The sequence below is a fragment of the Myiozetetes cayanensis genome, unplaced genomic scaffold (genome assembly GCF_022539395.1).
Source record: "Myiozetetes cayanensis isolate MyiCay16 unplaced genomic scaffold, myiCay2020 scf14, whole genome shotgun sequence".
Taxonomy (NCBI): Eukaryota; Metazoa; Chordata; class Aves; order Passeriformes; family Tyrannidae; genus Myiozetetes; species Myiozetetes cayanensis.
In genome coordinates, this window is record NW_026087048.1 from 20620987 (window position 1) to 20645017 (window position 24031).

Consider the following 24031-nt stretch of genomic DNA (forward strand, 5'->3'; position numbering starts at 1 on the left):
AACAGATGCTAAAGAGGAGCAGTAATTGCTTCAGGGGAAGAGATGCTGAATCACAGGGGACTGCTCCAGAGCCAGGGCTGAGCTTCGCCTGCTGCAGGTCTCTGCCGTGTGCTGTGAGCTCAGGTGGGGAGAGGAAATGAGCTCAGTGCTTTGGGCAGCAACACCCCAAATGCTGCAGCAGGGTGCTGGGAGGTGCAGCCTGGCCTAATGCAGTCAGACCCAGGAGTTACATACTCCTGATGTACCCAGCACAGCAGCCATCCCAGGTGGAAATCAAATCTCTGCCATCAGGGAGTTCATTCTTGCAGTTTTCTCAGTGTTTCATCAAGCCCACAGTTCATTGGCGTGTTTGGAATTCCTGCCGAGGCCCTTCTCTGAGCAGGCATAGCTGACAGCCCAGGTTTCCTCCTTGTGAAAACTGCATTCTCCTGTCCTCTCTCTCTTGGCTTTCCACTGTACTTCTATCCACACAAAGAAAACATGAATTAGATAGAATCGATGAGTCAAAAGTATGCAGTTGGCATCTGTAATTGGAAAGATCAGCTGTGGAGCCCTGAAGTAACGTCTGGGAACCTGTGTGGTCCTAGCTAGGAAAAAGAATAGCGTGAAGTTCGTGTTGGTAAGAATTTATCGTGGTACTGGAACCAAAGGTCAGCTGTGGAGAAACAGAGTGGCTCCGGGATAACGAGCGGGTGGTGTCCAATGTAAATAAATTTCAATGACAAGGACAAACAGCCCCAAACTCCTATATAAAATAGAGGCCTCTGATCTGACCATCACCACTTGGGACAATGTGAAAAAGGTAGAAATTTGCAATCTGGAAAGGATGTTTGTAACAGTAGTCATAGCAGCGTGGTGGAGATCCACAGTTTCATGGAGTTCCAGGAGCAAGGAGGTTTCTAATGAAGTGAGTTGAGACACTTTGGCCAGAAGTGTTTTGTTCCACACTCCTTACCATGGTATCTGGGGCATTGGGAGCTTAACAGGAGTTCAAGGGGAGGCTGGAGAACATGGAAGAGACACATCATGTCCAGAGCAGTTCTGAGCTATGGGTCACTGGTGGTTGGGGCACTGCTTGGGGAAGAGTCGTGTGCTTTATAGACTTGTACTCCTTCATTTGAGCCACTTCTGGCATTGTCGACAGAGGGATGCTGAGCTAGGATAGACCTTCAGGCCAACTAATGGCTTAAATTTATGCTGGCTAGCAAAAATCCTTGTCCATGTACATACCATGTGTGCATATATAAACATATATCAACATACATGTGGCATGTTGGAGTTTTCCCAGCAAAATAGAGCTGGAGTGACCATGCGTGTCAGAGAGGAACCTGAGTGCTTTCATCTGTGCTGAGACTGGACAAGTTCTTCTTCACAAGAGCTGGCATGCAGAGCTTTGGAGTACAGACCTTCTGGGGATGTGCCACACGCCGTTGGTCTGCCTTTTGCTTCCGAGGTCTCCAACAGAAAGGAAAGGGCACCCTCTCCACTCCAGTGTAGAGTTCTCAATTGGAGACCTGAGTAGTTACTACTCAGCAACTTCTGCTAATCAAATTTTAGTAATGTCTAATGACGACTCTTTTGAGGCCATCTGCTGAGAGGTAGCTGTTCACAAGAATTTTGTGTGTTCTACTGCCTGCTGGAGTCTCCTAGAAACCTGGAATTCTCTGATTTAGCTGGATGATATGAGACAGGTGCAGGTCTCTGTTTGCTTTATGTGGTGTAGTGTGCTAGATGATCTCTGCCAAAGGGTCCTTCTACCCAAATCATCTTCTTAATACTCTTATGAAGTGTTAGTATGAGGCAACTCCAAAACACTCTTATTCTAAGGGGAGGGTCATTCCTTCCTTGAACATCTGGAATTCTTCCTAACCCAGGGTTACACCAAGTAGACTCTCTGCTTGTGCAGTAAAGCGGGCACATGCTGAGGACATGAAGCACTGGGGAGAAGAGCTCAGACTGGGACATGGTTAACTCAGCTGTAAAGTGAGTGGGTCTTCAGCTTTGGCATCAGTGTGCCTGGGAGAGTCAAAACAAGCCTTGTGACTCTCTGCCTGGGTCATACCTCTGCTCTCACCTTCAGAGCAGCTCTTCAGGCAGTACTGTTTCCACTGCAGCTGCATCAGGATACTGCTGCACTATGATTCAGAGGGAAGATTCACCCATAGCTGCTCCTTCACGTCACACACTCTCCTTGGACAGCCAAAATAACACAAGGCAGACTTTTCTGCCTTGTGTATCTCAAGGTTATTCCTGTAACCAAATCTTGCTTTCTTTAACTGATGGTTTCTTCCTATTACTGAACAAAGAATTGGGAGACATAGCTATGGTGTACTGTACTCCTTGCCCAGAGACAATGACTGTTGACTTTGGGGTTCATTTTAGCTACTCAGCTCTGCAGACCCCTGGCACATGCCTCTGCCTTTAGGGCAAGCCCAACTCTGGAGGACACGGATTGCCCTCTGTGCCCCTAATGCAGCTGGTGTACTCAAACATGGATGACATGAAAAATGAAACTTGGTACAAAATGGGTGGAATTCTGTCCCATTTCTCATGCTGTTGTCTGCATTGCAGACTCCTGCCCTGCAGGCCCCAGGAAAAGAGTTTGGGCAAGCATCTGCAGTGGCCGTGCAGACAGCACAGGGTGACTGTCAGTCTGGGATGGTTCCTATGGCTTGCTCTCACATTTTGTTTTTGTTGTCCCTTCCCAAAGGTGTTGATTCTTTGCTATCTGTGTGTGGTGCAACAGTGGTCAGAGGCTTCACTGGGGACACGCCAGGGTTGCAGTCCGTAGCAATAGCTGCTGCCTTGGCTGTGCAATGGGGGCGTGAAGCCACTGGTGACCTCTCCCCAGCAGCTCACCAGGTCCAAGGAGGTGTGCAGGGAAGTGCACTGCCATACACAAAGGAGAGGGGCTCTTTGAACACAATAGTCATCCATCTTGAAAAGGGAAACTTTGGCTGTTTTCTCTGCTTGCTCAAGGGTGGCTCAGTGCTACAGTGCTGAGCAAAGCTGTGCAAGAGGCACCTGGCACTTTGGGGGTACAGGTATATCATTTCACATCAGCTGTGTGTCAGTGTCTAATGTTTCCTCTAATGCTGGACCTTTGATTTCCTCATCTTATTAAAGGGGTACCCAAGCACTCAGATCCCCATCTGTGTCCCCAGTGTATCTTGTAAGAATGTTTCTTGGCCCTATGTTATATTCAAACTTCTTCTCTTTTTCTTTCCAGACCCCAACACCTGACTCCTCTCAAACCAGATTCTGTTGTGAAATGAGAGTAGCCTCATACTGGACTGCTCCACAACCATCTCCCATGACTTGTTTTGCCCTCACCGTTTTTCTTTAGCTCTGTCTCCCAGGAGGCCTATGAAAAAATAATGAGCATACATTCTTCCTTACTCAGCACTTCCACTCTTAAGACTTCTCATCAACAAACAGAAGAATGTGATCTTTTTCCCGTGTCTTACAATTCCGCATCCTAGCCAAGGATTTGTTATCCTGCCTGTCTTGAATTATGTTGTTAGGCATAGGTAACCTTGTGGATTCTGGAGGGGTTTTTATCTCCAGCAGTTGCTATGTCAGTGAACGTCTCCACTGGCTCATGCTCCTTGCTTCTTGCAGAACTGGGTTAGATGAGGGGATTGGAACAGCCTGTCCTGGAGGGAACTGGAACAACTGACTGCACTTTGCAAACAGGTGCTCCAGGGCTTCTCCTGAGGTGCTGCCAAGCTGCAGGAGTCAGTTCTAACCTGTCAGTGTGCTGGACAGCATTCGTAACACAGATTGCATCAAGAACTCCTTTACTTTTTGCATTTCAAAATATTTTCCCTTCTTTGTAGAAACAAACCCAGTTCCTTCCCAGGGTCTTTTTGAGCTCCTTGGAGGGAACTGGGGAGTCACAGAATGGGAAGCCCAAACTTGAGGAGATGAGAGGCCTTTAAACTTGAGGCCAGCAGAGCAGGAGGAGGGCTCATTCCATACACCTCTTGGTATATGTTTTTCCCTTGCTTCTCTGACAGTTCAGGGTGGTTTGGTTCCACAAGGCATTTCTGGGAAGCTGGGATGAAGAGGAAGATACTTTGCTGTAACACTCTGCTGGCTTGAGCAGCAAAGGATTTATTGTGAATGGTTGTGTTGCAGCTTAGCTCTGATTAAGTGTTTGTTACACACTGAGGTATCTGCTTGTTCTGGGTTTGCTGGCAGCAAAGTCTGGTTAAGGGGACAAAGAATTCATTGCCCATCCCCTCCTTGGGACACAGCGTGTCAGGGGTGCACAGAGGGCTGCTGTGAGAGGGAGGTGCCACAGCGAACGCTCCCTGCAGTGGGGAGGTGGGGCTGTGCCAGGCAGGGGGCCTCCAGCACTTCGACCCCTTTAATGGAAATTTTGTCAGCATCACTCGGTTTCTATTTGGCTTCCCTAAGCATGGGCACTGTGCCAAACTCTCGTCAAGGCCAGCAGAAGGGTCACAGGCTCTGCAGCAAACGCGGCAGCTGGCAGACACATTTCCTCCTCTCCCCTCCATGTGTGCCCAGGCGCTTGCTTTCAGGTCTATTATTGCATGGGATTGCCTCGTGGTGATTTTCTTGGCCTAGAAGAGGTGACCTGAGGCCTGAGTGTGGCTGTTGTTTGATACCCAGAGTGCCCAGCTCCTTCAGCCATGAAGTGCTCCTGCATGGATTTACCTTGCTGTTTGCTCTACTCATTTTCTGATTGGGTCTCTTCTAGGTTTTGAAGGCTGTTCCATGGTTCCCACCATTTATCCCCTGGAGACCCTGCACAACTCCCTCTCTTTGCGACAGGTCAACGAGTTCCTGACAGCTGTGTGCAGGAGTTGCAGCGAATCGCACGTCCAGTCCACTGCAGGTACTGGTCAGGTGGGCTTGTCTCTGGAGAGGCAAGGAGCACTCCGGGTCTTTTACATTCTGGGGACAGATCAATCTGATAGGACTGGAGATAAGCGCAGTCTCTGGAACCTGTTCCAGAGTGCTCTAGCCCAGGGGTCAGAGCCATCCTAGGCCACTTACTTTGGAGACAAGTAATCAGATGGATCTGGCTGTAGCTGGTGACTACAGCGATGTGGATGCAAACTCCAGCGTGGGAAATCTTAGCCTCATGTTCCCAGGAGCTGATGGGCAAGCATGGCTCTGATTTGGCTAGTCTTGAGCTCTTCCCAGAGTACCTGATCCTGGATGCTGGGTTACAAGCCGTTCCTTTATGTCTGTCTGAATATTACTGATTGTGTATTTTTTTTCTTGAAGCTTTGTTTGATTCAATGATTGGTAGCCAGATACCAGGAGACCCCTTTATGTCCCAGCGAATCCTGTCATCATCCTCTTTGCCATTGCGCCAGCGTTCAGATAAGCCCCCTTGGTGTGAGTGTGCTACCTTCTTGATTGCGGTGAATGTGGTGGGGAGGGAGGGAAGTTTGTGAAGGTCAGGGAACTGATCTGGCTGAAAACAGTTTTTTAATCCTCCTCCTTTATTGGATTAATCTGTATCTGTTCTCTAGTTTTGCTCATTGTGCAATATAAGTCAAGGATAAGCATTAGTAGAGAATCAATGTTTCCTGCTCCAGCATTGACTCCTGCTCAGCATTCAGGAATTGTGTGTCAGGAACCAGGAGGAGTAAGTTGAGACTGAGACTGGTCCATAATAGTGGTCCATAATAGTGAGAAAATGAAAGAGAATGATTTTATTCTCAAAGCCATCACATTTTGCTCTGTGACAACAGAATCCAGTCTTGGTTGTATGCCACTGGATTACAGGATGGAACTGTGCTGTGTGTGATTGAGTTTTCACCAGCTGAGCTACCAGAAACACCCCAAAGACCAGCTGCAAACCCCTGCCAGGTTGCCTGGCATGTCGACAGCCATCACATGTTGGTTGTAGAACTGCGGGACTGTGACAGTTCGCGTGACCAGCTACGTTTAAAATTTTTCTTCCTCTTTGCAGACAGCAGTGGCCCCTCCAGTACTGTCTCCAGTGCAGGCCCGTCCTCCCCAACTTCTGTGGACAACTGTGCTCATTTCAGCTTCACTGAGAAACTTTCCATCAGCCCCCCAAAAAGTGAGGAACAACTGACTAGACAGTCTCCTGAGCAGGAAGAGAGTCAGCCTCCAGGCAGAGGGCTTCACAAGGAGGGGGGGGTGTTTGGGCTGTCAGTGGCAGAGCCAAGAGTTTCAGAGACCCTGACCTGGAATAAAGGCCCAGAGCCAGGCAGGCTGTGCAGGAAGGAATTGGCAGAGGACACTAAACCAGAGGAGAAGAACATGGAAGAGCTGGATGAAGATTCATCTGGGGAAATGTTAGATTCAAGTAACCCAGGAAACCCAAAGTGTGGTGTAGGGTCTGACCTGAGGCTGGCTGGGGAGAGAGTGAAGCCAGGTGAGGGATGTGTTGGGGGAATGACTGGCCTGGATCAGTCTGGGCTGTCCAAAGAGGTCCTGGTGCCCTGTGAAGAGGAGCTGCTGGGAGAGGTGTTGAACCCAGAGCATATGGGCATGGAGCTGCTGGGGGACAGTGCTCTGTCAGACCAGCTTCTCTCTGGTCACCTATGCCAGGTGCAGGCACTGCCTCCTGAGAAAAGCCTGGAGGAACTGCAGCTGCTGTGTCAGGAGGATCAGCAGAATTAGTGGCTTGCTGGACAGCACACTGCAAGCGCTTCTAGCCTGGAGGTAACCCAGCTTCCTGCACAGCACCTCATGCAGTTGGCGGTCCATAGCACCGAAGAAGCTGTGTCCCAAGGCCACAGGACTCTGGAGTGTGAAAGGATCTGCTCTGCTCTGCTCCTCCACAAGCCAGCTCTGCCATTCAGCAAGAATGCTTGCCTTGTTAAATGAGCAGCAAATGCAGTCCTGGTACTGGCATGGCACCTCCATGGAGCAGGGACGTGGTGCTGCACTGGTGTCCCAAAGTCTGTGTGCTTGCTGGGACAGCAGCATTAGAGGACTGGTACAACCAAGGCTTTTGGGGTGGTAAGTCCAAGGGGACAGATACTTCCTCGAGACTTTTTGGCCCATAGCCTTCAGAAAAAGGCATTCTGGGCCCAAATTAATTGGATCTGTCACAACCACCAACCTCTTCTCTGTTTCTTCCTCCTCTCTCAATCCCCACTGCTGGCCACCAAAACCAGGTCCAGAGAGTCAATGACAGGAAGACTAGGAGAAGCAAAAAGCATTCTGAATGTGGAAAGGAGGGTAGTGAGGGCATTGAGTTCAAGACTGCCACTTGCAAGCAAACATCTCTTTGGCATGGCCTTGGATGTTTTCCTGCTGCGCTGAGGCAGGCAGGAGCATGGGGATCCAGCCTGAGAGAGGTATGCAAGGAAGATACACACGGGTTTTTTTTTCTCGTCCCCAAGGGTCAAACAGGGTACAGCTCTGAAGTCTTGGTGACAGAAATTAAAAGAAACTGCTCTTTGGACAATTCAGGACTATTAGAAACCAATAAGGAGAAATCTTTATGATATAAAAAATGAGAGGTATTTAATTCATATTTATGTAAATGCCTTGTGAGCACAAGCCTGAGGGCGAGATTGATACGGGTGTCCCTGCCGCATCCCAAGTGCCGGCCAGGGCTGTGCTTCCCACTCCTCCTATATTTATGGACAAGTCTGCGTGTTTGTCTGTAGCTAGAATATGTGTTTTTGTGAAGCTGTGCCCAAAGATCTCTATGCTGTGTTGTGATGACGTGTTCACAGTAAATCTGTGCTGTGGCTCCAGCATTTCTCTGTCTCATGCTGACTTGGCAGCAGTGTGCGTGTGCCAGAACTTGCAGGTGCAGCCCTGCTTATGGCCACTGTTCTGGGACAACTGTGGCTGAAGTCACACCCAGAGTGAGTGCACAGGCTCAAGGCCAGGTACCTTTTTTTCTACATAGAAGAACCGGTCATACTAGAGAAGAGGTCCTGGCTTTCCAAGTCCCAGGGTGGTTTGTGATAGAATGAAGACACTAGGACAGTGTGTTCGGCCCCTTTCACTTAGTCCTCACCTTCCGGTCATTTCAAGTACATCCTGGGTGCTGTGTCTTCTTCCTCATGCCCAGTAATCCTGAGCTGCCAGTTTGGGTATGTGAGCAAGGTCACGTTTGTTTGCACTGGGAATGTAGCAAGTTGTGCAGCTGGGGGTCCAGAGTGTACTGGGGGCAGCCTGGCCCCTCTCGTGCCAGACTGTGCCAGCCTGAGGAGGTGAAAGGCCTGCCCTGCCCTCTGCTCTCCCTGTGTTACAGTCCTGCACGAACAGAGACCTTGGCCATGGGGCTGCAACCGGCCCGCAGGCTGAGAGACCGCACAAGATGCCCCTTGGGCACTGCCCACAGCCCTTGCCCTGCACTGCATGGCATCTGCTGCCACCAGCAGCAGCCTGGGCAGAGCAGTCACCCTGAGGGATCCAGCAGCACCTGCCGCAGGGCGTCATTACTGAGAGAGGCCTGGAGCAGGGCCCTGTGGGGTGGGGGCCTGGCTCTCAAGCCACACAGCCACATGCTCGTCACTGCACACCTTCGGGAAATGCATTGCGATCACAGCACCTTGGTTACCAGGAGCATGGTTTGTGGTAAGTTTGTGGTTCCTCCTCTGTCAGCACCAGCTTTGGCAGCTACTCTGAGCTCTCCATCAGGCACTGCACAAGCTGTGGTGCACTCCATGGCCATCCTTCTCTCTTGAGGATCGTAGCACAGAACTTGCATTCCTTTTCCCTTGCATTCACCTGTGCTATTGTTTTCCCCTGAGGACAGCCAGGCAGGAGCAGATCTAACTGGGCATCAGCCTCTAGACTGCATCACCACACAGGCAGAGCAGCAGCCATCCCCATTTTCTGCTGAGTAACTGAGAGTTCCCCTTGCATGAAGTCAGGTCAGAGTTCTGCAGAGGTGCAAAAGTCCTGCTTCTGCAATGGGGACCGAGGGTGCGGGATCCCCACTGTGCCTGGCCCCAGCCCTGAGACAGCAGGTGCTCTGCCTGCCACAGGGCCAGAGATCTTTCCAAGGAGTGCTGGCAGCGCTGGGCAGAGCTACCACTCCCAAGGAGTGCAGGGACAGGTACAAGGCCACAATGGAAAGCATGATTCGGGAACTGTGAGGTGTGGCAGGATCCCAGGACAGACAGGCTGTGCCAGGCTCCTTGCTGGATTATCAGGTGCTGCGTTCCCACCACCCAGCCCTCAGCCACCTGTGCAACTGTCCCAGATGTCCCATAGAGGGACCCACCAGTCACCCTGCTGGGGCCAGTGGGGCTGTGTCCCAGACAACCTCTGTGTCTCTTCCCTGAGACACAGGTGGTTTTAGCAGCTGCAGGTAAAGGTGAAAAAGCTGAGGCTTGCCTGAGCTGGGAGACATGGGAGGGTGACACAGTAGCTGTGTCTTGTGCCCCTACCTACAGTGTGGGCTCACTGAAAGAACAGTTTGAAACTGGTGATGTTTTTGTTCGCAATTAATGTGGCTTTATTATTAATGTGTTGGGCTCCTCTCTTGACAGCAGTTAGTTACAGAGTGTTTCACATGGAAAATGGGCAAAAGGACAGAACTTAAGGAACTAAATTTGAATAGAAGTATGATGCTGAAGAAAAGAATCAGGGCTCTGTTCTTAAAACATTTAGCATAGAAGAAGCTAGGAGCACAAGTTGCCATTTCAATACAGTTAAGACATTCACTTTTTTAATTATAGGTTTAAAATAGTATTTTTTACCTATTACATACAGGAAGATTACGCGTTGTTGCCCACATGCAGAAACAAGCAAAAGCAGAGTTTAACTGTTTCTCTCTACAGTGTTGTATTGCCCCTGGCTCCAAGTAGGTCCTGCTGGCTCCTGTGGCCCGAGCAGGCTCAGGCTCTTTACAAATTGGCATCTTCATAAGTTGTTTTCCCCATAGTTTTTTAAGATGGAAAGTGGGGCAGGTGGAAGAAGACAGGGAGCGAGAGAAGCTTAAGGCAGAACAGACTGCCACAAAAAACTGAAACTAAAATGTGGAGCCTTGAGGGCAGGGAATTGAACTGGCGTAGGATAAAGCTGTCAAAGCAGCAGAGCTGCAGAAGGCAGGAAAGGAGCGCGGAGGGCAGTGTTCCTCCTGGAACCCACCGCTGGCCGCACTCCTGCTGGAGGACGCAGGCACCTCACAAAGCCTCACTATTACTGCTGCTTAGAACCGCTTCAAGTTTAAAATTGAGAAAACATTCAGGTGTGGGTCTATCTAAAATTAGTGCATTAGCTTTTACATCTAGTCACATATAGGGATCCTGGGAGCCAGTGAGGGCCACACTTGTGCCTCTGGTGCCTGGCACTCTGCAGCTGCCACCACGGTGGGTGAGCCAGGGTCTCCCCAAAGCACTGCAGGCAAATCCCTCCAGCATTCTGGGAGGGAACAGGGCAGGTTTTGTACTGCCTGCTACTGCCAGAACCAACATTCATGGATGCTGACCCCATTGGGGAACATTTATTCTACTGGCAGACACAGGGTAATTCCACGGTTAAAATCAACACAGCACAGGGCAGGGATTTGCTAAAGCCCTGAGTAAGCTCACATGCTCCTAACGAGGGCTGTATCCAAAAGGACTGGCTGTGCCTTGGGGAGGCTGCTGGCCTCAGGCCTTGTCCTGCAGCTGCTGGGTTTTAGATACAGCCTTGCAGAGTTGTTTTGGTTGCCAGCAAGTTCTCTGTGGTCTTTTTATGTTGTTATTTAAATTGCAGCATGTAAGTATTTGTACTGAGAAACCTCTGAACTGACACTAAAAGCACATGGTATCATGTTAACATGTATAAATTAAAATACTAAATCGACAAAAAATGCATCTTAACATAAAAAAAAAAATATATAAGTTAAATGCGAGATAGATATTTCCCTAGAAACTCCATTTTTATCCTAGGAGCAGGTTTCTAAGCAGCATTTTCTTTCTGCCAGAAAACTAGTACTGAGACTTAAGTGTCCCAGGCAAGTGCAACACAGGGTCTGATGATGCTCATGGTGGAGTCAGCCCTTGGCTGAGGGCGAAGCGCAGTGGGTGACACAGCAGATAGAAATACCTTTGTGCTGAATGTCAAGCCTTGCAGCACTGCTTTCTATCTCATTCCTCCTTCCCCAGAGGACAGTCTGCTGCCACTCTCTTTGTCTTACAGAAAGATAAAAGCCATCTTTGTGATAAGACCTTCTGTCAATGCTCTTGGAGGTGGCAAAGATGCAGCTGGCTCAGTGCACCTGAGCACCCACGCTCCTGGAGCTGCTCTCCCTTCAAGGAGAATGGGTCTCCCACACTGGAACAGGTCCGCATACCAAGGAGGTCCTGGGTGACTGCTCAGTAGCCGTGGTCCACTCACAGCACACAACTGTGCTTCTGTCAGGATGACCAGAGAGCAAGGACAGATGCCCACAGTGGTGTCAGGGAACGAGCTGCAAGGTGGCACTGCACGGACTAGCAGCACCTCACCTGCGCTGCCAACACATCCCTGCCATGACAGGGGGAAACTGAGCGTGACTACATTTGCTACACTACTTTCTCCTGAGTGCTTTGGGAAGGGTGTTCTCTTTCCTCATACCACAGGTTCTATTCCCCACATCCTGGACACTTGGGGGGACAAAAAAAAGCTTGAACACAACTCTGAGGCTTGGACCCTGGCACACAGGCAGTGAGGACATGGCTGTTGTGGCAGAGCTGGCACGCCCAGCAACACTGGCCAGGCACCAGCATCCCCCGCAGAGCCTGCACGCTCCCAGTAGCCTCACCACAGTCCTCCAGAGCCTTTCAGTTAGGGACAGGAAGGTTTCTCATACATCTTGGGCCAACAATGGTTTCTGCTGTCGAGGGGGCTGTAGTTGTGCGTTTGGATGCTCTTTTTGTGTGACTGTTCAGGCCACAGCCCCCCTGTGCCTCCTCCTGCCACACAGCTGATGTGCAGGTTGGCCACTGTGTGTGCAAAGCTCAAGTTAACAGGTTAGGAATGTGCTGAACCCTCCCCTCCCACCACCATGTCCTTCATCCTGGCTTCCTGAGCACCCAAGCAGGTACTGCAGGATGCCATAGGCAAATATTTGGGACAGAAACTTGCCATGCTGTTAGGATGATGGTCCTGCCTAGTTGGAGTAGAAGTCTCCTTGCTCAAAACACCTCCTGTATGCTCAGGATGGGAGATGGAAGAATGACCTTCACTGTCACATTACAGTTGAAGGGTTTTGCCTTCCCTCATCTCCTTGGTGCACTTTCCTTGCAAATTAGATTTCACCTCGGCTCCCTGGCCCCCCATGCACTCCCTGCATGCAGCAGCAGCACTTCATGCCTCACTGGAAAGATGAGGTTCATGGTGCTGCAGGTTAAATGGTAAGGCAGCCAGCAAGAGAGTAGAACAAGCTCTCACAGCAGCAAGGCAGCCAAGATAGTCTACAGAAACTGTACAGGTAACAGAATAAAGCAGGGAAAGTGAAAGTGCCCCTGGCCTGCAACTGCTCTTGCACAAACTCTTTACTCAGTCCAGAAAATTACAGAGCCCTGCACTTCTTCCTCATGGCATCCACTGCTGAGCTAGATGGATACCCGACTGCCTGACAAATGGGAACCATGTAGAGGACTAAACCAGAGAAGAACTGGACTGTGATTAGATGGCGTCTCTGATGTTGCATCGGTGATTGAAGAGTCAATGGATGAACACAAAGTGTGAGAGATTTAGAATTCAATCTTACAGGCTGGAAAAGATTCGTCCTGCATCACAACAGTGCTGCTGCTTGCCAGTACCATGATGTTTAGCTCCTGCTGTTTCTCATGGGTCTGTTGATACCATTCTCGTGTCACCTCAGTATCATGTGTTGGAATCAATGTCACCTGGGAAAAGAAAGCAGCAGAGATGATTGAGAACAACCACAGTGACAAACAATGCCCATAGGAGCTGAGGCTAAAATTTCCTGTTAATTTTGGAACACTGTACCCTTGGTACTGCTTGTTCTATTTAATGTCTTTCAGATGTCAGGTTCTTAGGCAGAGCTTTATTTTATACAGTACCAGCACAACGGGGCTCTGAACTGGCTGCAAAGTGGCAGCACTGACACCATAATTATGAGAATGGCTGCAGTGCAGGGGAGAGCACTGTGCTTGGGAGCTCCAGAAACAACCTCAGAAAGATCCCTCTGTGAAAAGGAACAGTGCTGGCAGTCACTGTTAACGGACATGATGACCAAATGTGCAACTCAGGGGTTGCTTCATCTGAAAGATGTACCTTCTTGTACATGTCTTCAGGAGTGCCCACTTGGGGGTCCTGCAAGCCTGGCTAAGCAAGAACCGTGTTTAAGGACATTCTGCCTTAAAAGCACTATTAGTAAGTTGCTATCAGAAATATCTTCAGAAGCCAGGCTAGCAACAGATGACTGTGATGGTGCTTGATTTTGCTTGAGGATAGGCTCATCCTGTAGCAGGTAAGGAGGAGTATATGATCTTTAAATGCTTTCTCCCCTCAGAAGGATGTGGGAGGACATATCTGCTTCCACTTACACCATTTTGCAGGTGTCCTCCTCCTCATGGGTACAAACAATTACTCTGCTAAAACTGCAGAACAGGACACGCCCAGTACCATTTGCTTCCTCTCAGTGTACTCCTTCAGGTATGTTTGTGATAGCTTCCAAGCACTTGTGACATCATCACACAGCCTTTCACATTTTCATGACCTACCTGCAGGTTGTCTCCCCACTGAGACTTCCCTTCGAGAAGTGCATCCAGCACTGCACGGCTTGGTTCTCCATTGGCTGCATCATTCCCACTCACAACATAATACGATGCTCGAACCCGCTTGAAGAACTCTGGGTCTGTGTTCTTTCCACTGCAGTGGTTGGGGATGTAGGCCAAGTCCACATAGACGGGTGGACCCACAGGCACAGAGAAACTGCTCTTAGGACTATTGGAAGCTTTGGAAAAAAAGAAAACAAGATACTATCAAAACCCTTCTGGAAAGGACAAACACTCAGATTAACAGTGAAGGACTTGAATTCCAGAAAGATTTCTTTCCCTGAAGCAATGAAGTTAAGATTTATCCAGGCTCTGCTGCTTAGAGGTGACCTCGGTGCATTTCTGTGCCAGTGCTGTCACAGATCCTGGAAGGGAAAGGGAGATCTGCTGTTCTTTGGGGAGGGACTGGAAAGCTTTAGGTTGAGAAGCTTTTCCTGGGGAAGGGAATCAAAAATCTCTGTTATCAACTTTTGCAGATTTGTTATCCCAATCAATATTTCATCCTAATCTTTGTTGTTTAATAACCTACATTTTCCAAAATAACCTTTGTTCTGATGGTCCTTCTAAGCTATTCTAGGGCATTACAGTAGTCTTTCTAAAAGGTTCACCCTAGCTTTCTGCCATCCCTGTGAATCGCTGCTACTCCTAGGACTCTCTTGCCCCTTCCTATCAACATTTTGTACCTCAATCTTATCACTTTTTATGTCTGACTGGGAAGTCCTGTTCTCTATTCCGCTGTGTTTAACCTAGTGCTTTTCTCTATGTTGGACCTATAGATACGGTGCATGCTTCAGGAAGGATTTCTTACCAGGGTTTGTTTTGATGCCATTGACAAGGTTCTTGCCAGGGTTGCTGTGACTACTTCGGGATAACTCATCCTCCGGCATCAGCACACTACGTGGTTTGGGCTTTTCTCCTCCATCTCTTTCTTTTTTGGCAGTGACAGATTTTGGAGATTTGTCTGATGGCTGTTTCACAGGAGTGGGTGATCGTTTCCCTTTCACATCTGATTTCCGCACAGGTGAGGAAGATTTGGGTTTGCTCAAAGCCTTCCGTACACCTTTGTTCTTTTCTTTTATGTCCTTCTTAGAAATTTTATCAGTTCTGCTCATGCTTTGGTCATTTACCAACATATCAGGGTCTACCATGCAGACATCAGGGTGAGGGGGGTGGGGATGGGGATCTACCATTGGAACAGGGTGAGGATCATGGCTGGACCTAGAACTGGCATGATGAGCATTCCCCACAGCTTTGTCCACTGGGAGGAAATCAGCATCTTCATCCGAGTCCATGTTGGCATCTGCTGTGATGGACGGGCATTCTTCAGTCTCAGGCGGGACATCCGAGTCTGACTGGGAGGTTCCAGAATCACTCACCGATGTTGGAGGGGTTTCCTCCACTGTGGCACTTTGCATGGGGCTGCTCGCAGTGTGGGGTGGTCTCCCTTGCACTGAAGGGTGACCGTCCTCCTGTGAAAGGTCACTGTCTTCAGAGAGCTCATGAGGGCTTGGGTTGATGAATGAGGGAGAGAGCTCTCCCTTTCTCTGCTTGTATTCACATGAGGAAAATTTCTGTCCACAATCAAAACTGCCTCCTAAATGTGGCTCCATGTCATGGGAAGCATCTCCATGGTCCTCTGCTTTTCCACCTCTCTGCATATCTGGGATAAAGGGCTGGAAACTGTGTTCAGGGGACATCAGAGAGGAAGGGCGGCTTTGCCTCTCTGTATCGTCTTTGCCTGTGCATGGAGAAAAACTGCTGTCAGAATCGGGATATGTTCTTTCATCATTTGCCTCTGCTGCATGGTACGTGCTTTGGAAAGCTTGCAGACTGGTGCTCACCTCTGTTGGACCATTGGCTGTGGTTTCATCTTCGTGCTGATGATGAGGAAATGATGTCAACACATCAGGGAGAGATGTCACTGTCAACAGCTGTTCTGCAAATGGTGCCTTCTGCTCTGGACTGCTGCCACAGGGCTGCTGCTCTTCCTTCCCAGAGGATGGCGTGGGCTCTGAGAACTGGCACTCCTTTCTGCATGGCAAGGTGCTGTCACCCATGCCACAGAAGAATGGAGAACTGTGTTTTTCAGCAAACACAAAATCTTTGGTTTCAGCTACATGTATTTTCACGGCATTATCTGGAATCTGTGGAGACACATCCCAAGGACTCCTGGTACCTGGTTCCACTCCTGCACCTGTGTATGTGGAAAGCATATGGGAGTAGAAACTTTCTGCTGTAGTTGATATCACAGGAGTGGTGGCTTCAGATGAAGGCTCCTCTGACAGGCTGGCAGAGTCATCTTTCAGCTGTTGCTGGGGCACAAACTCTCTCTCCACACCTTTGGAGAACAACTTGTCTTCTTCATATGGACTTAGTGGTGAGAATTTAGGAAAAGATGAGTCAAGGCTGCTAATTTTCTCAGAAACCTCCAAATACTCATCTTTCTTTCCCTGGTCTGAGAGCAAAGCACATGGAGACTTTATAGAAAGAGAGATATCCCCTAAACGGCTTGCTGAGGTTTGGTCAAGTCTGAACATGCTGGTTGTTTCACTCTTTCCTAGCAGGGAGCTTTCAAATCCAGAAGAGTTATCCATCCCTCTGTCCTCTACCCTTGGGCCCTGTTCGTATTCCTCTGTGTGTTTTTTGGAAGCAGATTTCAGGTATGTGGCTTGCTCTGGGCACTCGGAGACCACTGCTGCACTTGGATAATCTGTTACACAGAAATGAGATTCCTTTGTGTATTCTTCAGCAACCTCTCCCTTTCGTGAAGAATCTTGTCTTCCATGGCACATTTCCAAAGCTCTGCCCATGTCTGGCATATCAGTGTAACCAGCAACATACGTCTCCATGACAGCAGCTGATGCAGTTGTCCTACTTCCATTTTCCTCTTTCCAGCCTGGACCAGAGGGAAAAGAGGAAGTGGAGCTGGGGGAAAGGGGATCCTGATGCTTGCTCTGCAGGAGGGTGTCTGAAACAGGGAACTTGCCGATGGTTGAGGTGTGTGCATAGACAGTACCTGCAGCTTCAACTGGGATGTGTAGTTTAGACTCTTTTTCAGACTTCTCCTTAGCACCTTTTTCTAATTCTGAGTCACTCGTGCTTTCTTCCCCACGACCTGCTTTCTCATAGTATGCATCTTTGGGATCTGGGCTTTCAGATTTCAGGGACAGAGATACCTGCTCCTGGCTAGATAAAATAATGTTCTCATCGGGATGACCAGCATCAATATAGGCAGATGACTTCCCTTGATAAAAGGTGTCAGTCTTGCCTGTGGGAAGGGCAAATACTGTACTTGCAGATGATGGGTGCAGTGCAGAGTCCAGTTCTCCTGGCAAAGCAGAAGACACATTCAGTTTTTCCTGTCCTTCTGCTATCCTAGGCTTCCCTGTTTCAGACAAGGGCAAGTATCTTTCATGGGTATCTGTATAGTCAAAGACTGAATCTGCTTTATCTTTAGGGGATGCTGGAGATGACAATTCCTTCTCAGCAGAGGTATAAAGGCAAGACTCCTCTTCCTTTGCAGAGACTTGAAAACTTTGACCTTTTTGAGAGCTCAGTGCTGTTACTGGCACCTTGTCAGTGTGACCTGGGCTGTCTGCACTCTTGGTTGTGAAGGGGGAGGGTCCCACTCCAGACACAATTACCTTCTCATAGATGTCAGCATACTTGAAACTTCTTTCATCAGGGTAGGGAGTTGGTTCTCTTTCTTCTTGCTCTTGTCTTGTGGAACTGTCATCATTTCTATATGTGCAGACTCCTTCCTCATAAGAATAAGGCTCAGCAGAGCTCCTGGAATAGGTCTCTGGAGGATACAACTCTTGGATGGCAACACCTACAGCCCCAGCATGCTCCATGGCAGCACTGCTTTTTTGACAAAGGTCTTGTCCTGAAGGAGAATGTGCATGCTGCCCTGACACCCCAGTGCTCTCTTCTGGAGATGCTGCAATATATTCTGCTGGTCTTGAGGATTGCAACAGAGTAGATGCTGCTGCTGCCTGCTCTTTCCTCCCTGTAGACTCATATAGACCCTCAGTGGATTTGCAGTCATCCTTCTGCCTTCTATCTGACTTGTATTTGGAGTCTATTTCCTGGTACAAACCACTGATGTCTGATTTCTTCTCAGCCATCTTCGATGGGACATCCTCCCACAGAGGTGGTTTGCACTGATCTAACTTGCAAGGCCTCTCTGCTCCTGGTGCTGCCTCAATCTCCTTTCCCATTGCAGACAGGGGAGATCCTGTCACTGCTTGGTCTAGTGACTTTGCATAGATATCTAGGACAGCTTTCTCCTCATCATCTAAGTAGGAGTAATCTTGTTTAGATGTCAACAGTAATTCTTGCCTTTCTTTGTTTCCAGTTAAAGCTTTGGCCTGGTTTTCCTCACCAGAGACATACTGAGGAGACAGAGGAGGACCTTCCCCTTGTGTTCTTTCTGACACAGTGATGTCAGCAGGAACCACATCCACTTTCTTTGTTTCTGATGTAAACTTGGCACTCCTCTGTGTGTCTTCTTTGTAATCACATGACTCCATCTTTAAACACTCCATTTCTTCTTGCTGTAGCATGGGTTTGTCTTCAGCACGGTAGACCCCCTTATCTTCCTCACTGGGTAATTGCCCTCCTCTTCCACTCTCTCTTTCTTCCTGAAGATACCCAAATGCAGAGCCCCATGCTTCCCTTTCTGCTCCTCTCCAGGTGTGGCTGTCAGGCACTGTGGGAGGCAGGATCTCCTCTTTTCCCATTTTAGGAAGGGATTTTGTTTCAAATTCCGGTACCTCATCCAAGAATGTGCTCTCTCTCTCTTTGTCATATCTCTGCCGCCCTCCCTGAACAGGGATCTCTTGCACCTCTTCGGGAAACCACACTTTCTTCTCATAACTTAAATCTTTCATGTAAAAGTCTTCCATTTCTGGAGATTTTTCTTCTTGAGCTTCCTTGAACCTGGAAGATTTTACATCCTCAGTAGAAATGTGTGAGGATTTTTTATCCTCAGTTGGGCTAGATTCTGTAAACTGTAAGGCCTTTGCATCTGGAGATACTTCCTGAGAGTCCAAGCCTGCAGTTTTCCCCCTAAACAGATCCTTTTCTGATGCAGAAAATAAACTGCTGTCATCTGGAGACATTTCTTCTGTTGAAGAATGTCTGGGTGACATGTCTTTAACTGAACTACTTTCTGGGCAAGGAGAAGATTTTGATGCTTCTTTCAGTTCTTTGGCAGAAATTTCCAGTGATTTTTCATATGTAGCTGGGCTCTGGTCTGTGAAACCCATAGATTTCACAGCTTCTGCAGGGAATTTGTCAGTGAAGTTGGACATAGTTTTTTCTTTTGCAGGTATCTTTTCTGTGAAACTAAGGGATTTGTTGTCTTCCAGAGAAATTCCTTTAACAAAAAGGTCTGAAGAGATTTCCCTGCTGGGACTCTCAGTGAGAGAGATGGATTTGTTCTCTTCTGGGGAAATGTCTTTCATGGAAACATGAGAAGATTTCTCTTCTGAGGTGTCTCCTGTGAAATACTGTGCTTTCCCTTCTTCAGCAGTAACTCCCTTAGAAAGATCTGAGGATTTTTCTCTACCCATACTTTTTTCTGTAAAAGAAAGTGATTTGGTGTCGTCTGGTGAAAATTGCAAAGATTTATCACTTTCAGATTTGCTTTGGATTGTGAACTCTGAAAGATCCACATTTCCTAGGGACGCTTCTCTGGTTGCAAATGGCTCAAAGGACAAGTGTTTTGAAAATCCCATTAAACTTTCTGTCATGGCTTTAGTTCCTCGCTCTTTTTCTGGCTCTGTGCTGGGACAGGGCATTCCAGGACACTCCTCCTCCTCCCTGATCACCACTGTGTCCTGCTTGTGGTAGGAGAGCCAGTACAGCTCCTCCTTCCTCAGTGGTTCTTCCTGTACCTCCTCCCCAGGAGACACTGGAAATTCACTGCCCAAGACCAGTTTGTGCTGCACAGGTCCAGTTACTTCTTTTTCATGTCTGGATTTAGCTGTAGATGCCTCATCTTCTCTGAGAAGTTCACCCTTGGCTCTCTTCACCACAACAGAAGTTTGGCCTTCCAGTTTCTTGGCAGTAGAATCTGTTTGTTTTTCAAACAGATCAGAATCTACCGTTTCCAGCTTTTCCTCCACTGGAGACTGGTGGAAGGGTGTGTGCCCAGCACTGGTGGGGCCAGATGGGGTGGGAGAGGCCATTTTGACTGTGCTGTCATCAGGACTCATGCATCGTTCTTCAGCCTCTGCAGAGTCAGCCTGGGAAAACGGTGCTTCTTCAGCGGATAACGGCATCACTTCTGTGGGAACACTGATTATCACGTTATCAGGGCATCCTTGAGGAGCAAACATGGGGGCATCGTAATGCCCTCTGAGTTTCTCAGGAATCTCAATATTTGGAGTACCATCTTCTTCATCCTCTTCATCTTCTGCCTCTTCATGAAGATTCTTTTTTTGAGCTTCCAGTTTTCTCTCTCCTTCTGCTAATGCATGGAAATCTTCAGGGGGTGGAGATTTAAAGCATTTGTCTTCCTCCAAGGATGATGTGGGAGAGATTGTGCCAGCAGAGGGAACATAGTCAAGACCTTGGGTTGCTTCAGTCCGAGAGGAGGGCATGCTGTTTCCTGTGTCCAGAAGTAAAGAGCTTTTTCCAGTCTCTTCTGTTTGTGGTGCTGTTATAGATGCAACAGATTGATCTTCTGCTACTGAAGTTGCAAAAGATGAAAGTTTGTCACATTCTGTAATGGAGGTGGCAGAGGATATGTGTTCCTCCTCAGCTAGAGGTGCTGCCACAATGTTTGTAGGATACACCAGGATTTCAGACTCCTGGCCAGCATAGCCCTTGGCTGAAAGGTCAGCAGGAGGCACGGCCTGTATTCCATGCACTGCTTCAAAAGAGCCTGGGTGGTCAGGAACAGAAATGTCATAGGCGTTGACATCATACTTCAAGTGTGGGATCCTCTCTTCCTGTTCATCATGTATTTCTTCATCAGAAATGGTCTGCTCTGTTTCTGAGTACCCGGGGATAGTTTCATCTTGGATATAGGAAACATGTTCTGCTGCTGCTCCTGGCGGGACTGGTAGGCTGCTCAGATATGGCTCTTCCTTTGTTATGTCCTTTACAAGTAACTTGTTTTTCTCACCCATGTCACTTAATTCTTTTTCCTTTTCTGTAGTGGCAGACAGTTTGTTCTCCCTCTCATCCTCATTCAGGTCATAGAAGTCTCTGTTGCTTTCCACCTCCTCTGCTTTCATGTGCTGTTCTTCCTTTTCTTCCAGTTCTGCCTTTTCAATCACATCTTCTCTCTTTTCCTTCTCACCCTCTTCCTGTGCCTCTGTCCCCTCAATATACTTCTCACAAGTCTTTTTTTCTGCTTCCCTCTGTTTTCCGTCCAAAGAGATTTTCTCCTCTTCCTCCTTTTCTTCCTCTTTGAACACTGGTGGCCAAACACCCTTTGCCAAGAAGTCTGTCTGTGATGGCACCTGTTCTTTGTCAGGAAACAGCTGAATGTCCTTGCTCTGCTCAGCTTTTTCCTCCCAGGATCTCATGTCAAAGTTTTCATCTATTATTCTTCTTTCATCCTCTATTTTTTCGGCACGACCTCCCCTCAGTTCCAGATGATGGACTGCCTTTTCCTCTGCTGGTGATTCTTTTTCCATATCAGCAGTAGTTATTCCCTGATCAGGAGTCCTTGTTTTCAAAATCAGATCTGCTTCAAGGCAACTGTGATCAGTCATGTCAACGGAGTCTTTTATCTCTGCTTCAGGTGCTCTCACAATCTTATCACTAACCTTTGTATCAGGCAGTTCTTGAGTTACCTGCAAGACCCCTTTCTCCTCATGCTTCAGTTCCTCAAAGTCCTTTGTAAGATCTTCCGGTGAAGACAGGACTAACCTCTGTTCCGCTATAGAAGTCTCCCCTGGCTCCACCTGTACAGCTGCCTTCTCCATTGGTAATGTCTTCAGGTCAGCAGGTACCTTTTCAGGTTCCTTTTCAGGTTTGATTTTAACCTTCTCAGTTTTGAGTTTGCCTGGAAGTTTTGCCTTGTACAATGTTTTTCTTACTTCTGGGGTAAATGGTTTCAAGTCTGGTTTAGGAATTTTTTTGGGCTCTGGTTTGTTTTCTTTCTTTTTATCATCTTTCTTTGAATCCTTTTTTTCCTCTTTCTTACCATCATCTTTTTTTAAGTCCTTTTTCTCCTTCTTAATCTCTTTCTTTTCTTTGTCTTTCTTCTCCTCCAATTTGGACACTTTCTCTTTGAGATGCTTTTTTCCAACCTTGTCTTTTGCCAATTTTCTTTTCTCAGCTTTGAGAGCATCACTTATCTTTTCAGATTTAACAAGTTTCTCAGGAACTTTCTCTGTGTGTTCTTTAATCTTTTTCTCAATTTTAGCATCCTTTACAGCTTCCAGTTTTACTTCCTTAATCCCCTCCTCAACTGCCTCTTCTTTCTTCACTTGCTTTGTCACAGATGGCTTGGGGGAAGACTTAAGACTCTCTTTACTGTCAGTTCTTTGTTTAATTTTGGTCTGCTTCAGCACAGGTGGAGGTATTCCAGAAGTGATATCTTTCTGAGTAGCCACTGGGTACCTCAGAAAATCCAGGTGCTTGAGTTTCTCAAGACCTTCCAGTATCTTATTTTGAGGAGCATTTCCAGGAAACAAAACCCTTACAATTTTCTCTGTCGGGCTGGCTGGAAGCCACACAACTAGGGCTGTGATGGATGTGAGATAAGGAACAGAAATTTCGCCTTCTTTCCCACTTGCGAGAATTATGCCAGTCTTTGCTTTACTATTACCAGCCCATTTCTGCATTAGAAACTGCATTTCTTTACTGTCCTTGACAGGGTTCAGTATATACATGTCCAGCTTACCCACTCCCATTTTGTGGAAGAGTGTGATGGGCTCGATGGTGCTGCTCACTATCCTGTAGAGAGGCTCTGATTTAATGCCCAGTCTGTTAAGATACTGCAGTGTCAGACACGCTTCTTCAATGCTCCTCTTTACTTTCATGGATGCTTCAGGCATCTTCAGCTTTTCAGGAACATTAAAAAAAACCACCCCTAGCTCTGGAGAAATGAGGTTCTTCATCCAGTCACTATAGTTGGTAGAGCCCTGGGATTGTTCCTCCTCTTGCTCAGCAACTTTCCTCTGCAACAGCCCATTGATGCCGGGCAGGTTGTCTGCACCAATGTGGGTGAGCAGGATTGAGTCAATCCTATCCAGGTGCCTTACCAGCTTCCAGAAGCAGGATTTCCTCTCAGAGCCACCATCCACAAGGATATTAAACCCATTGACAGCAAAGAGAGCAGAATCACCTCTTCCCCCAGGGAATATGTAGCAGCAGGGCTTAGAAAGCTTCAGAAAGCCCCCTGAGGTGGGTGGCTCCAGGAGATCAAACGGAGACGGCACGTCAACTGTCTCAGAGACGTATTCTGCAAACTCAGACACCCCATCCATCTCTGGCAGAACTGGATCAGGATTCAGTTTCAGATTAATAATTTCCTGAAATCGAGGATGCCCAAGGTTGCTCCAGGCTCCTTCTCCCAGGCACGACACAGTAAGGGAGGCCTTGGTATCTGAGTCAGTATTGCTGAGAATCTGGGTGACCTAATGAGACCAGCACAGACAAATAAAGGTCAAATAGAGCTCTGAGAGATGTAGTTTACTTAAAAAAAAAAAAATCCAGTTAGCACAGAAATACTGAAGAGGCCATGAGCACTTTACTGACAGGAAACACTGGGGGTCCAAAAGCCCATTGAAAATCAATGCATGGGAGCATGGCTTGATCTCTTTTGAAATTCTTAATGTTGATGGGCTATTGTGTTTCCTGACTGCTGGAAGTGCAGTGTGCCAAGAGCTCAGGAAAGAAAAGAAAAGCAGGAACCACTTTGTCCTCTTTACTTACTTCTTCCTGTCTAACTTGGGATATCAGTCCCTGGCTTGGGCTCAGAAGTTGCAGGTTGGGGTTTTTGTTTCTGATTTTTTTGTTTCTGAATTCTAACTCTGAGACAACTTTTTCAATGCTAAGCATCATTGTCTGAACTTACTGTTGCTCACTGCCTAGTGAACCATCACAGAGCGCTCTGCAGTTCTAGTGCCACAGGATTTTCTTTTTTAATTAATCTTCTTTCCTGGAACCTACTTTGAAAGTCATGACTTTACCTCTGCTACACATAACAGGGTTTGGGACATGCTACACAATTAATAAGTAGAACTAAGGTCCATATGATTTCCAAGGCTCCTTACAGCTATGCTGAGTAGATATCGAGCAAAGAAGTATTACACCTCAACTTCATAAGTATCTGGAATGAGATAGCACACTTTATTCTCTTGTTTAGA

The 24031-nt window shown here is 47.8% G+C and overlaps 2 protein-coding genes across 15 annotated transcripts in view; one reads left to right on the plus strand and one right to left on the minus strand.

Moving 5' to 3' along the window:
* PPIP5K1 (diphosphoinositol pentakisphosphate kinase 1) overlaps window positions 1–10811 on the plus strand; it is a 49145-nt gene extending 38334 nt beyond the window's left edge. For 7 of the 8 annotated variants that reach the window (XM_050309729.1, XM_050309731.1, XM_050309730.1 and 4 more), the window contains 3 exons: window positions 4727–4864; window positions 5260–5373; window positions 5954–10811. In XM_050309729.1, the coding sequence (XP_050165686.1) occupies window positions 4727–4864; window positions 5260–5373; window positions 5954–6633 (932 nt within the window). In that variant the 3' untranslated portion in view covers window positions 6634–10811. The remainder of the gene's footprint in view (window positions 1–4726; window positions 4865–5259; window positions 5374–5953) is intronic. The other variant, XM_050309733.1, reaches the window with a different exon arrangement.
* Window positions 9414–24031, minus strand: part of MAP1A (microtubule associated protein 1A) — a 55245-nt gene continuing 40627 nt past the window's right edge. For all 7 annotated transcript variants that reach the window (XM_050309721.1, XM_050309727.1, XM_050309723.1 and 4 more), the window contains 3 exons: window positions 14506–23299; window positions 13644–13876; window positions 9414–12803 (listed from right to left, as the gene is read on the minus strand). In XM_050309721.1, the coding sequence (XP_050165678.1) occupies window positions 12648–12803; window positions 13644–13876; window positions 14506–23299 (9183 nt within the window). In that variant the 3' untranslated portion in view covers window positions 9414–12647. The remainder of the gene's footprint in view (window positions 12804–13643; window positions 13877–14505; window positions 23300–24031) is intronic.